At 38.5% G+C, this 15,235-nt stretch overlaps 1 protein-coding gene across 3 annotated transcripts; it reads left to right on the top strand.

Moving 5' to 3' along the window:
- Window positions 1–2,203: 2,203 nt before the first annotated feature.
- lhx1.S (LIM homeobox 1 S homeolog) lies at window positions 2,204–13,507 on the top strand. 3 transcript variants are annotated; one of them, XM_018249410.2, is made up of 5 exons: window positions 2,204–2,963; window positions 5,130–5,368; window positions 5,737–6,011; window positions 7,945–8,110; window positions 11,774–13,507. In XM_018249410.2, the coding sequence occupies exons 1-5, from the start codon at window positions 2,794–2,796 to the stop codon at window positions 12,151–12,153; spliced, it is 1,230 nt and encodes a 409-aa protein (XP_018104899.1). In that variant the 5' UTR covers window positions 2,204–2,793; the 3' UTR covers window positions 12,154–13,507. The 3 variants fall into 3 exon arrangements, with proteins under 3 accessions (XP_018104899.1, XP_018104900.1, XP_018104901.1); XM_018249411.2 differs by having other exon boundaries at window positions 5,130–5,356; XM_018249412.1 differs by lacking the exon at window positions 2,204–2,963 and adding an exon at window positions 4,628–4,785.
- The last annotated feature ends 1,728 nt before the right edge of the window (window positions 13,508–15,235 follow it).

Below are 15,235 nucleotides of genomic sequence, written 5' to 3' on the forward strand. Positions count from 1 at the left end.
TCCCTTGACAAAAACCTACAGCTGTCGCCCTATGGGCTCTATAGCACTGGGGCATCTCCAGACATCCCTATCCCCTGCTTTACATGAGAAGGAGCCCATATGCACACAGAAAGAGGGGGCGGCCCAAAGCTGCTCTATTGATTTCAGCTTTTTAACGTTTACCAATAAACGAAGAGAGAATACAAACAAACAGCTGCGGGCAACGGGGCAAAACAAATGTTAGAGGGGGAAGAGAGTCAGGAGTGCAAGGGAAAGATTTCGAGTAGACCTGTCGCAAACGGGCACACTCCCATAGTCAAACGCTATATAGAAATATACAGAGATTATTACATTCCAATGACAGTGACTATCACCTGCCAAGAACTATATATATATATATATATATATATATATATATATATATATATATATATATATATATATATATATAATGACAGGGATTTTGTAATATATATATATATATATATATATATATATATATATATATATATATATATATATATATATATATATATATATATATATATATATATATATGAAATATGAAATATTTTTACACCAAGAACTTTCAATATTGTATTTTCGGACCTGAGTGGAAATCGTAGGCTGCATGTAGTCACTGAGATCGCAGCTGAATTGCAACAGAGGATTCAAGCACAATGGAATTTGACTCCCCAATCGAAAGTAGAGTGGCATGCTTTCTAAACCAACATAAAGGTATTGACAGCACTTCCAATGCTCTGCGAGTTTCTATCCCTCCACACTTCAATTTGCAAATTCAGCAGCTTATTCGCTTATTCGCTTCCTATAGTGAGAGATAACATGGCAAGCATCTGACATAGGAAATCTATTTTTGTTAAAGCCAGGCCAGACCTTGTCACTGTTACAGTGGGTGCCTGATATTCCTAAAAATTAGCAGCGTTTATTTCTATTTTTTTCTTATTTTGCCCTCTCTACTTTTCTTTTACCACGAGCAAGATCTGCAAGTGGTGTGTCATTTGTCTGAAAGCTGTATGTGTTTGTCATATGTGTTTGTGTATGTCAGTCAGGGATTTCTTTTTTCACTAAAGCGGAACAATCATTTTATTTAGCAATTTCTAGAACAAACAATATGCAGACTCTGCCCTGAGATGCACAAAATGCCAGATGCATTCCTTTCTTATGGTGTTTTAATACCAATCAACAACTACATAAAATTGCCTACAAAGACACAAAACAATATGGTTTGTTTGCAAATGTTTATTTGTTAATTGTGCCAGCAGGTAAGGAAATTTACAGCCACCAATACGCACAGATTTTGGGGTGGGGGGGGAAGAAATAATTTTTTTGCAAAATCATGGCGCACCCACTTATATATAATGCGATAGAACATAAAACTTTAGCCAAACAATGAAAGAAAAACTTTTTTTTTGTCCTGGCCTATAGGGTTCGTCAGAATAACCACATATAATTAAGAAAAAAACTAAAATTAGCACGGAAACATAATGCTAGCATCTTCTGCTATAGAATGGCAAAATTTAAACTAATAACGTGCTGACCCAGTAAATATATATGTGTGTGTGTGTAGAAATGCCCCACTTACTAGGCACATATTACTATAAAATGCAGATATCTATATATATATATTTATATATATATAAACACACACATGCATACACATACCTGTGTACTATCCTAAGATGCTAAGGAGAAAACATTGGTGGAACAAAAGTAAAAATGCCAGTGGAACAGAACACTTCTTACAAGTTGGACTTTAGTCATGTCACGTGATGAACACCCACCAAAACCAAATTCCACCGAGACATAAATATTTTCATTAAAATGAACAAGCTGCCTATACCCATATATACTGTGTTTAAAAAGAAACTCTCTCCTATGCATAGAAATACGCCGAGATATTTCCTTACCAGTTGTCTCATCAGTTTGGGAGCTGGAGGCAAGCTGCCCACTTATCATACTTGAGATATTATTATCCTGATCCACCTCTCCAATAAACATTCAATATCTTAGCAAATAAAAAAACGAAAATGTGCCATTACCTACAGCTCGTGCCAATGGTTCCCTTTCACTATTCCCTACAATGTTCTTTTCGCTTCTATCCCAGCCTGCCGGGGTGCTTAATGGTTTACAGAGGACAGCGAGGCGCCGATTGGTCGCGGCAGCCCGTGACGTCACGGCGCTGTGCATAAGGCTTGCTCCACTGCTGCTGACAACATGCAGTCCAGGCGAGACAGTTCGGATGGGAAGAGCCAGTGAGTGGAGCAAACCTGTAGGATCGCCAGCTCCTGTGCCAACCTTCACTACGGCCAAGCTCTCGCTCTCTTCATTGGCACTGCATATGTTCCAGGAGGATTCCTTCTTTTATCGAACTGCTAGTGGGATTTGGACAATAAAGCCAGGGCCAGAAGTTGTTCATGGGCTAGGGGACTTCCTCAGTTGACATTAAGACAAATGAACCAGCCCCCTCCAACCACGCACTGGATACCAAAAGGAGCGGAAAAAGGAAAATAACTGAACTGGCAGCCAAATCGGCAAACCCGAGGTGTGTGTGGAGCCGGTCGGTCGTGATGCCGGGCAATCTAAATCGTCTTGGCTTGTCATTTCTCTAGGAAAACAGATGCACTTTCAGCAGTGACTGCGCTACCTCACAGCATCTCTGATCGGCCCACATCATCTCTCTCCTCTCCTACCTCCTGCTAACGTGGCTTGGGCATCTCCATCAGGACCATAGTGTCTGCCTTCTCTCCTCCTAACCCGTCCCCCTTCCTCCAAAATCCCAAATAACCAAAGACAATGGTTCACTGTGCTGGATGCGAAAGGCCCATTCTGGACCGTTTCTTGTTGAATGTGTTGGACAGGGCCTGGCATGTGAAGTGCGTGCAGTGCTGTGAGTGTAAGTGCAACCTGACCGAGAAATGCTTCTCCAGGGAGGGAAAGCTCTACTGTAAAAACGACTTCTTCAGGTGAGTGCCAGGGCCACCTCATGCCAGGGTCTGGGCACAGCTACACCAGGGCCAATTCAATCAATCAGGGGGAGTCCTCATAACAGGTGATTTAATCTACCATAAATACAAGAGTTCTGGGAGAGCAGGAACCAAACTAATAATGCTGTTCAGAAAATTGTAGTATTATTACCATTGTTACTAATGTTAGTATCAAGAGTATTTTCTGCTACCAACCTGGCCCAGGCTATGCCTTCGATGGATAACGTGTAAATAAATTGAAGCTAGATAAATAGACGCATAGGTGTATAAATAAAAGGACACACGTAGTATATATATAATTCAATTTAGGAATGAATCACCCCAGGACCAGCACTTCCCTTTGTGAAACCCCTGCAGTTTTTTTATTTTGGGGAGACACATAAAAATGTTTAGCTATATATATATCTACAGAGTTATTTAAAACACAAAACGAAAATAATATCATTGCAGCTGATTTCCTGGGCAAAATTGCAATACATTTACTTTGAAAGCAGATTATACCCATTGCTGACAAATATATTTTTTACACTTCCACTATTTCCCAAGAATATTAATTGCATGTTACTTCAAACAGCCACACGCACGCTGCTGCCGAAACGTTTAATTATGAGGGCTACAAATCCCTGTAATATGCCTACAGTCTCCTGCCAGGCCTGAACGTCTGAATATTTTAGTGATGACAAAGTGGTCATAAAGAGTCCTTGGAGATGGGGTGGACGATCATTTGGCCAGCAGATGTACACGGCTATGTATTTATTAGGCCACTTCTCCCCTAGCCAAATACCCGGCTAATTATAGGGTCTCCCACGTATTTCTGAGGCAGTCTTTTTGGAGGTCAAGCGACGGGTTAAAATGATAATTTGATGGATGAAAGCGGCGTTTTTTGCTTAGATAAAGAGCTGATCTGTTTTGATCCCATCAAATGGATGTGGCCTTGGAAAATCAGAATGCGTCATCCATTATCTAGGAATAGAGGGATCCCTAAATCTCATCATATTTGGAAGCGTTTATGAGCGGAAAAGAGAAATAGACATAAAATAACCACGGGTAATAATCCTCCTCTCTTATACTGCTGTGCCTGTTTCTGGGTCAGGAAAGCACCGGGGTAACTCGATTTTAGTGGCTGGGCTGGAGTGGAAGTATTCACCAGCTTGTAGCTAAACACACACCGACAATTATACACACAGTGCTCTTATTTGTTAGGCACAAACACACGTGTATTTGTCTGGCATCTGGCGTGCAACCGTTTGTGTATTCTGGAAGTCCTTTGGATAGGAAGCGACACTTTGAAATTAACCTGCGAGTGAATCATTGCTTGGCCAGGACGGCCTGCAACTTTGTGCATTTTAGTAAATGAGTGATAACTGGATTTGAATCGGACGCTTCTTTGAGGTGGAAACCGCAGACAGACTAGAATCAACATCTAAATTGTACACACAGGCATCCGGCGGTACACATAACAGCAACCCTCATCTTCTGGGACCCACACTGCTCAGATTAAAATGAAAAAAAAACAAACAAAAAAAAAAATTATATATATATATATATATATATATATATCGTTTTTTCACTATTGTACACTTATTTAAAGTGATAAAAAATGAAGAGTTGTTTGTCTCTAAAATGAAAAGAGCAGGTTGTCGTATCATTAAATTGAAATGGAGTATTATTTTGTAATAAGAACTAAACAGTCCTCCATTCTTCCTACGGGCAGAAATGTAAACAGCATTGTAAAGGTTTCAGAATCGTTGGTGATTTATTTTTGTCAGCGGAGAGGGATGAATACAAGACATAGGGCAAGGTGCTAGAGATACCTATAATTTCAATTTCATTTTGGTCGTCATTTTGTTATTGTTCATCAGATACGGGAGGAGATATACATAATTTCGTTATTATGTCTACTGAGACTTATTATTATTATTATTATTATTATCTGTATTCAGCAAGAAAGGAAGACAGCCTAGGACAATGCAAAGTTATAGTATAACAGCTTGCAAAACTAACACAATACAATGAATCAGTTCAGTAAAATGTCCAGACTCTATTCTATTCCCCTTCAGTAGAAATGCCCGTTGGGTGATTGAACTGGGGGTGATGTGGGTGCAGTGCTGACCTAACCAGTGACTCTTTCCTCTCTCTCTGCAGGCGCTTTGGTACCAAGTGTGCGGGCTGTGCCCAGGGGATCTCCCCCAGTGACCTAGTCAGGAGGGCAAGGAGCAAAGTGTTCCACTTGAACTGTTTCACCTGCATGATGTGTAACAAACAGCTCTCCACTGGAGAGGAACTTTATATCATCGACGAGAACAAGTTCGTCTGCAAAGAAGATTACTTAAACAACAGCAACGCTGCCAAAGAAAATAGCCTTATCTCAGGTAAAGCCCAAGGTAAAGCCCATCACCAGACCTCAGAGCAGGCCACGCAGCACCTTGATTGCTAATGGTTTTTGTAATTGGTAATTATTTCTTTAGCAGGATTGTCAGGGGAGTTAAAGGGTGAGACGGTTCATAGTGTGAAAGGGGGATGAGTGGACAAGAATTTACAGGGAAATATACTAGATCTGAAGACAAAAAATTACGTTTTGTTAACTGTTACGCAGGACATTCTATTTTAAACGTTTCGCCACTGTTGTAGGACGTTATTCTGGACAAAATCAGTAAATCACAGTTTAATTCATGCAACTTTCGCTCGGCTTTTATTACAGTAGGTTGTGGTCACTATTTGATGTGGTTTGTCTTTCTTTTCCTTGGAACAGTAACAGGCAGTGACCCCAGTTTGTCTCCTGAATCTCAAGACCCTTTGCAAGATGACGCTAAAGACTCTGAAAGTGCCAACGTCTCTGATAAGGAGGCTGGGATTAATGAAAACGACGACCAAAACCTTGGGACGAAAAGAAGGGGACCTAGGACCACTATCAAAGCCAAACAGTTGGAGACACTAAAAGCAGCATTTGCAGCGACACCAAAACCGACCCGACACATAAGGGAGCAGCTGGCACAGGAGACTGGTCTCAACATGCGAGTCATCCAGGTACTGATCACTGTGATTGGGCTGGGATTGTTTAGAAATGTACCACCTCTGGAAACTTAGCCATTGGGAATCTAGATCCCTGCAGCCTGGTGGTTGTGAACTGTGAATCCTGCTCTTGGGACTTCTGGAAGATGATGGATACATAGAGATTATCTATGTATCTATCGATAGATAGATTATTGCATTCGAGAATTCCAGCAATTCAGCAAACATTCTAGACTAGACAGATACACACACGCACAGACAGATGCACAGACAGATACATAGATGACGAATTCTTACCGACCCAGGCTGTCCCTGCAGACTATGGCACTGGATAGTGACAGAGATCAGCTGCCTGTGAAAGTTCCCAGCGGTTTGTATACACCAGTGAAAAGTAATCATTATTCTAAGAGACAAAATGCAGCACAAATTTGCCTTCACAATCCACCTCCTATGTCTTCATTTAATGGTTTTAGAGGATTGGAGGGGGGTATCAACTTGCAAATGGACTAGAAATTAATAACCATAAATGTGAGGGGTTAATGGAAATATAAGAATGACAATGAGGTGGGATTATTAAAAGGTTTATAAACCCGCAGAGCTGGGGGTAATGGAGGGTTAAAAGATCATTAAGACGAGGTTAGATTGGAACAGCCTCAGTATGAGGGTAATTAGGAGTAATCTTGTCAGGGTAATAAGAATTAACTCAATCATTCTTGACCCAAAGCTAGAAAGACAAGCAAGAGTGAAGCTAAGTACCTCGAAATGTTTTAATATGTGATACTAGGGACCATGTATATTCGTTTTACATACACTACTTTATCCACTTATTTAAGCACTGTGTCCAGTTCTTTTTTTCACCAGCATCTAGTTTTCTAAATATAAATTTGCGTCATAAATATTATTTTGCTATGACGTAATATACAATGATTTTCTATCAGACTGCCTCTTGCACGGCAGTTAGGGCTTGAAGTCTGAAATGATCTTATTTCAGTCATTCTATGTGTTATTTCATAACTCGCTCAGCGTTGCATTTCGCCTATTGGGATGAATTGCGTCTTCCAGTATTTGCAAGTTTGAACATTAATGTGTTCAATTAAAAGTAAAAATATGACAATTAAAAGGCATATTATGAAGCCATTTAAAACATTAGCGAAAAAAATAAGAAACGATGTAAACCGTGAATTTATACTCAAACGGAATATATTTAGATACTTCACTGTGGTTTCAGTTACAAGGAGGTTTTTATTTATAGGAATTAGCAATTAATAAAGAAAAATAACTGTTGCGAAAATGAGCAAAAAAAAAAGAGGTTCGTGTTTGTTAAAATCTGGAATTATATTTTATAAAGATAGCACAATCTGTTTGTTTTTTTTTCATAAATACCAGAATCGAGCAAGTTTGTAAACTTTTTAAATTATTTCTATTGCTCTCTCTCTCTATACTATAATGATGGATTAACAGATCGGAGGGAACATAATACAAACAAGGGAAAGCAAACTATAAAAAATAAATATGAAAATATTATATTAAAATATATAAAGAACAAAAACTGCACAATTGTAAGAGAATGCAAATAAGCAGGCAGCGCTAAATAAATAGGAACGCATTATCTAATTACTGCGCATAGAACGAAATCCGATATAGTATGGGGCTGTTGCTAATAATATGTATCGGAAACAAGCAGTAGCGCTGCGCCAATTAGAACAACGAGGGAAATATTCAGGCACTCCTTTGCATCATATCCTTGACGTTGTACCCAAGCTAATTTCATCATCCCTCCAGCAATATGCCACCTATTACCCTCAGCAGAAAATAATTTAAAAAAACAGTCCCGGTCTCCCGGAATCACTGAAACCAGCGCCGTGGCGCTCAGTTATACAGAGAGTCGGTTACGCAGTATTGCGCAAGTGCCGCAGACTTCTCAAACCTTCTGTTATTTTTTTTGCAGGTCTGGTTCCAGAACCGACGATCCAAAGAGAGAAGAATGAAACAGCTGAGCGCACTGGGGGCCCGGAGACACGCCTTCTTCCGCAGCCCCCGAAGGATGAGACCGTTGGTGGACAGATTAGAACCGGGAGAACTCATCCCCAATGGGCCCTTCGCTTTCTATGGAGGTAAATGGAAACAATCTGCTGCTGCTGCCATTTACCCTAACCTTATGCCCTCTTACATTGAGGGGCAGATTTATCAAAATGTGAGTTCAGATTTTAATAAATAAATAAAAACTCAACCATGTTCTATTCACAGAGTCAGACTGAGGGGCCTGGGGCCCACCAGGCTACAGTTTCAGGGCCCCACTGGACAAACCCCCCCTGCTACGGGCTATGTGGTTTTGCTGCAACTGGCACAAATAAGGGAGGTTGCGGCAAAACCACATAGCAGGGCATGGGGGGGGGGTCTTGTCCAGAAGGGGGTCCTGAAACTGCAGCCTGGTGGGCCCCAGGCCCCTATAATCTGGATCTGGGCCTGCAGGGTCCACAAGAGCTGGTGGCCCACTGGCTTTTTTCTCTGTGACCTGCCGGCCCAATCCAACCCTGTCTATTCATTCCTATGGGATTTTTATAAGGATATTTATCAATGGGTGAAAATTATAACTCACTATTTGATAAATAACCAACAATCCCATAGGAATGAATAGAATGCAAGTGAGTTTTTATTTATTAAACTCTCATTCAGTGGCAGAACTACCAGGGGAACTGGGATGCGATTGCACCAGGGCCTGCACCTCCTCAGGGCCCGCTGGCGGTTTGCGTGCCCGCATATCTGCACAAAAGATCGCTTCCAGAGGGGGTGGGGGGCCTGGCTGCATGGCCTGCACCCGGGCTTGATGCCACTTACTTACTTTATTGCTCACATTTTCATAAATCTGTCCCTTTAAGTATACAAAACCAAGGGGGGGGGATGATTTTTAGTAACCAGAAGAAAAAGGATTCTGGATTACGATCTATGCTATGGAGGAAAACGTTCTAATGCAAGTAATCTCTCCAGCCACCGGTATTTTAGCCAGTTCAATGGGACACCATATATATAATTATATGCAGACATAAGCAGCGGCCCTTCACTTATATGTGGTTTACTTATTAGAAAAAATTGATAAAAAATTTATAAAATTTAACAACATTTTTCATTATTACTGCTGGATTCTTTTTTTTTTTAATTTCATTTTCTCCATTGTTGATATAAAATTTCCCTGCACGGACTGTACATACCCAATGCTCCAGAATAGTCTTCCAATTTAGAGCAGAGTGTCAGTGCTAAGGCTCTCTACCGATTAACCCTTATAGCTGGGAGCAAACAACAGTTACAGTGAGCAAAGGACAACTGACTGCTGCAAATGAAAATTGATTGATTGACCCTCATGCACATTCCCCAACAATTCAGGGTATTTACAGAAGGGCTTTCTTTTAATTTGGTATTAACACAAATATCATTGGCAGTTAAGTTAAAATACATTTCCATCCATAGATTCATTTTTTTAATAATAAAGAAAATATCATTCAAAGCACTTTCTAGTATACATTAATTCAAATCAGGGATCGGACAGGATTCAGGCTTTTTCAGCAGGATTCGGATTTGGTCGAACCAAATCTGAATCCTAATTTACATATGCAAATAAGGGATGGGGAGGGAAATTGTGTGACTTTTTGTCACAAAACAAGGAAGTAAAAAATGTTTTCCCCTTCCCACCCCTAATTTGCATATGCAAATTAGGATTTGGATTCGGTTCGGTATTCATTCGAAACTTTAGCAAAGGACTTGGGGTTCGGCCGAATCCAATATAGTGGATTCGGTGCATCCCTAGTTCAAATATCGAATTCTTTCACAATTATTTGAAAATGTAATTTCTGCTGAAGGCAATATCAGTTTGTGTGTTTATTTTCTTTGCACTGCTGTGTCTGACTCCTTAAACAATGTAGCAGAAGCCTGCTGATTAATGGAGTACTGATTTCTGCTACATTGTTTCAAGGGTATAAAGCAGAGACCAAAAGGGGATTTTACAAAATACTGCTTTCAGATCCCATTTGATTGCATACATTTTTTTTAAACTGGAAACATTAAAAATAAGTCATATGATAATAACAAAAGTTTAGTTGCTGATTAAACCAACAAAAATCAAGAAAGATACTTTAACTCAATCATAGTTATAATATTTAATCACATGCTAATAGTATACCCAATTAGGTGATTAGTTTAAAGGAACAGTAACACCAAAAATGAAAGTGTACAACAGTAAATTATATTCTTTCCTTTAAACACTTTCATTTTTTGGTGATACTGTTCTTTTAAAATCTTTTAATATGTGTAAATGTTTATAAATTCTGGCTAAAATATCCAAAAAAAATGTTTAAAAAAAACACCACTAAAAGAAAGGAATTTCACTGAGTATTGCATTCACATGAGTCAACCTTGCGACCACTTGTACAAGTTTTTGCTGAATTTGCACACAATTTGCAATGTTAGTGGCTGATGCTTTAGTACATTGGTCAGAACTGCTGTTTTGTACTTGTGTAACATATATATAGGCACAAGGCCTTTCTCCCCTGCCTCTAGGTACAAAGATTAGCAAATCTGGTAACCTCCCCATGCATATTTATGAACCATTACTCTCAAAAACAGCAAGTCCAAGTGTACTGTGAAATAAACATGCATAGGGAGCTTTAAATATAGCAGTTGAATTACAGCTGGAATCATGTTTGTTTACATATAAGAATGGCTGGGGTTTCACAAGTGTGTCCTTGGCCGTTGTTTAAATCCCAATGATTTTAATCTGTGTTATTTTTGTTCCAAGGATCATATTCTATTTCCATATTCACTGTATTATCCAGACGTCTTTGCTGGGTATCAAATCAGCTTAAGTTGATCTTCACATGCCCAGAAAGCACAGTACCTATACGCCCTTGTGTTCCCATGCTAGAAGCACCAGTTAATATATAACTAAACTGGGCCTTTGGTAGATATGGAACACTAGGTTTCCCTGTGGCGGTACAGCTGCATTTCTAACAGTGAACATAACATTCCACCTAAAGCCTTCTAAAGCTCTGATTTATGAGGCCTATGCACCCTTTTTAAGGAGAGACATGAACGGGAAGTCATTTTTGACTCCCCTTTTCTGCTTTTAACCAAAATATACAGCATTTTTATTTTGTAACTGTATAACATATATTGAAATGCTAGGCTTGTTAAATTCAAATTCATATAACTCTTTTTTTCCATCCACTCACAAATATTGGGGTGTATCTAATTAGCTGTAAACAGACTTTTCCTATGTGTGCTCTAGTCATTCTTCCATTGTATCTCATATATGCATGTTTTCAGAAGTGTGATACAAATTTAAGCCTTCATATTATACAGCTACATTTGTGATGTGTACTTTAGTAAATATGAAATCTAATTAGGAAGAGAAAAGCTACATTGACTTGCACCATATCTGCAATGTGCTGGGAGCTTCATCTTGTGCATAAATATGTCATTGGGAAGTTGAATATGCTTGTGAAAGCTTAAGCATTGTCCATTTATTTTTGCATTAAAGGAGAACTATAGTTTTAGGACAGTTTAGGATAAAATGGGAAATAAATACTTTCTACTAAGTGTTTTTTATTTATCTTTTATTTCAGTAGCAAGCCCCCCCCCCAAATATACCCTTAGAGGGCTTTAGGCTAAATCATTTGCCCAGCTATGACAGTTTTTATTTTTGGATAATAAAAACAGATTGAGTATATACTTTATTTTAGAAACTTGTAACATCATTTCACAAGCATGATTCATTGTCTTTTCAGATTATCAGAGTGAGTATTATGGTCCTGGCAGCAACTATGACTTTTTCCCACAAGGACCCCCATCATCTCAAGCTCAGACTCCTGTAGATTTGCCATTTGTACCTTCTTCTGGGCCTGCAGGAACGCCACTTGGTGCAATGGATCACCCAATCCCTGGACACCACCCATCTAGTGACGCTCAGCGATTTACTGACATAATGTCCCACCCACCAGGAGACTCTCCAAGCCCAGAGCCCAATTTACCAGGTTCCATGCACTCTATGTCTGCAGAAGTTTTTGGACAAAGTCCCCCCTTTTCTTCTCTATCGGTCAATGGAGGAGCAGGTTATGTCAACCATTTGTCACACCCACCAGAAATGAATGAAACTGCAGTGTGGTAGCCTAAGATGGACAAAAACAGAACAAAAAATCAGAAAGGACTGGGTGCAATGGGCTACCATGTCAAGGTTTCCTATGGTGTACAGAACTGGTAAATAAAATTCTATTCTGTCCTAAAGATGTGTACAGTTTTGGATGGAAAAATAATTTGCAAGAATATGCCATAATATGGATTCAAAGAAAAATATTTTCTAAGATGACAGAAAAATCAAACTGGTGACTCTGTACAGTAGAGTCTTGTCATGCTAGGGGATGGAAAAGAATAACCTGTTAGGTGGCACACAGGACACAATATTAATCTGCTTTCATTGTACACAGAGTACACCCAAGTGCAAGTGATAATCTTGAAAAACTTAGTAGAAATAAAATACGTTATCAAGGATTGTCTAGAAAGTTGAATCTGTCTAGAATGTTGAGCTTTCTCTCCGTTAGAGAAATGTACTGTAGCAAGACTGTTTTAGCTTCAGACACGTACCTGAGTATCAGGTGCGACACAACATTTGCCAAAATAACAAAATACAACAATCTAAACCCCTCAGCATCAACTATTCTACCTTCACAAAGCTACTCACACAAAAAAAATCCTCATTATGAAGGTCTGTTGGAAGACCTGGAGGGAGACTGACTTGAAACAAAGAAAAAATAGATTCTACCTTCACTAACAATGAAATAAAATGACTATGGAACTATAAGCAGTCAACTGTTTACGTCTAACATCAAATTCAGGAGCCTAATGTTTTAGTAATAATCCTGTTTTAGAAACCTCTTTGTTCAAAAATAGGCAAAACATTTTGAGCAATTAACCAAATGATTCATTCTTCTTCTTCTCAGTTTGGTTTTCTGTAGTTGTAACTGGACAGATTGGGCAAGGCTGTTTTTTGGTACAATGTGCTAGTTTGTAAAAGTGTTGTTTACAGAAGGCAGTGATGAACTGAAGAAAAAAATATGAGGTGCCAAATATAACTATAATAGCACAAAATACTCTTAAGGTGCATTAGTACTGAATACCATAGCGATTGTTCCAAGCGTGTTACACAGTTGCAAATGTTTGCTATACTTTTTAGTCCTGTCGAACATTCATTGACTTGTTAAAGATTTACATAGACCCAAACAGGTTTTATTTTTGTGTCTGTAAAGAAATAAAATCCAAAATATTTAAATTTTATGATTAAATATGCAGCCTAGAGCTGCTTTTTTCCCCCCTTTATATATGAAATTTGTCATACGTCTTTTATTGTTCTAATGAATCCTAAGCTTGTGTGACCTCCAGTGCATATTAGACCATTCACTGTATGAAAGGAAAAACATGTTGATAAATTTGTGAATTTTTAATAAAATAGAAAATTCTGATGTTTAGATAGTTTGTTTTTTATTATATTTTTATTTCTTTTCCTTTCAGTGTTGTGTAAAAGATTTTTTTTTTTTTTTTCGGATCATAAATGAATATGTCTAATTTAATTCTCTTAAGAAGAGATCCTGGTCACAGCAATTTTCTGTCATTTTCTGATTTTTTTTAACAGTAAAAAACATTTATTAATGTCCATTGGCACATTAGTTTGCATAAACAGAATTTGAATTAAACATGTAACAAATATCAGTATAAACTATAAAATATTATTCCATTTAGAGCCCATTGTAGTATATCCATTGTGAGTGTGTTTTCATGCCCATACTGTATATAAAACATGTATCTAAAAAATATATATATTTATATAGTGTATATATACTGTGTATATATTTGTATATTTACAGTATAGACTGTATAGACAAGGAAATATATTTTTACAAATGTATTTTTGAGAATGCTGCAGTGCCTGCTTTTTCCATATAAAATAATTCTAGGATTGATCTCTGAATATTAAAGAATCTCTAAATACATTAAAGAATATTCGTTCAGATGAACGATATTAGGGGGTTGTTCAATTAAATGATATGAGTTAGTCCCTGTTGCAGTAAGTGTGTCCAAAAAATAAAAAGTTGTTATAAAATATCTTAGGGCCCTGTACTTGAAGAATGTACATGGAGGACCCACCTAGAGGGATTTTTGCATTGTCTGTATTTGTACCGCATTTTCTTTACAAGATGTACCAATGAGTAGGATGTTGCAGAGGAGGGATTTTTGTTCAGACTGTACTTTTAGCACTGGTTGTGAGATTTCTTGCATTCTGTACTGCTGAAGTCTGAGGAGGATAGTGAATAATAAAGGACTTGATTTTGCAGTCTGGTGAATAGAATGCGGCACATGTAGGGATTTTTGCATTCAGCAGTGGTAAAGTGAATGGAGTACATGGATGGATTTTTGCTCAGTATGTTGGTGAATAGGGTGGTATGAATGAAGGATTAAGCAGTTTCAAACATTGCTAAAATAATGCAGGCTGATGAATATTATCTCTGGAATGATGAGTATGGTGATGTATTCATAGGCCTTCTGTGTACACTCTGTAAGGGTGAGAAAATGAACCTCCCCAGTGGTGAGGAACAGGCCCAAACTGGCAATCTGTAAAATCTTGCAGATGCCAAATGGACTGCTGTAAGATGCCATAAACAGTCACTATTTATTGGGCCTGTGGGGGTAGATGTTTGGGCCTCAGTGTACTTGAAATGCCATGTCCTGTTTTAAATCTCATTATAAACTTGGTGAATAGAACATTTACAATGAATATTATTTGCACAGGTTTGCAATTTAACAGTGATACATTTATCAGTTGTGTAACATCTTTCGGATTCTGGTAGTTTCCGTACAGCAGTAAAAATTCAGTAGGTTTATAGTTTAAATTGTAATTTAGCAGCAGGCCCGGACTAGCAATCTGTGGGTTCAGGCCAATGCCAGAGGGGCTGCTGTAAGACGCCATAGAAAGTGACTATTAAATAGGCTGTTGGGGGCTGTTTGGGCCTCTGTGTACTAGGAATGGCAGGGCTTATACTAGTCCAGTCCTGTTTAGCAGTGATTATTTATAGAAGTGTTGTGGCTGCCACAGAACTGCTGCCTTCCCTAGACTAAAGCCTTAGAGCTGAGACTCACACCTTTACAGTTCAGACTACATTATATGAAAAAAAATCCAGCATACAAGCAAGATACATAAT

The sequence above is a fragment of the Xenopus laevis genome, chromosome 2S (assembly GCF_017654675.1).
Source record: "Xenopus laevis strain J_2021 chromosome 2S, Xenopus_laevis_v10.1, whole genome shotgun sequence".
In the NCBI taxonomy this organism is placed as follows: Eukaryota; Metazoa; Chordata; class Amphibia; order Anura; family Pipidae; genus Xenopus; species Xenopus laevis.

Coding starts and splice junctions, on each gene's coding strand:
- lhx1.S (XM_018249410.2), top strand. CDS start 2,794: ATGGTTCACTGTGCTGGATGCGAAAGGCCCATTCTGGACCGTTTCTTG. Junction 5,369..5,736: donor TATCTCAGGTAAAGCCCAAG/GTAAAGCCCATC, acceptor TCCTTGGAACAG/TAACAGGCAGTGACCCCAGT. Junction 6,012..7,944: donor TCAACATGCGAGTCATCCAG/GTACTGATCACT, acceptor TTTTTTTTGCAG/GTCTGGTTCCAGAACCGACG.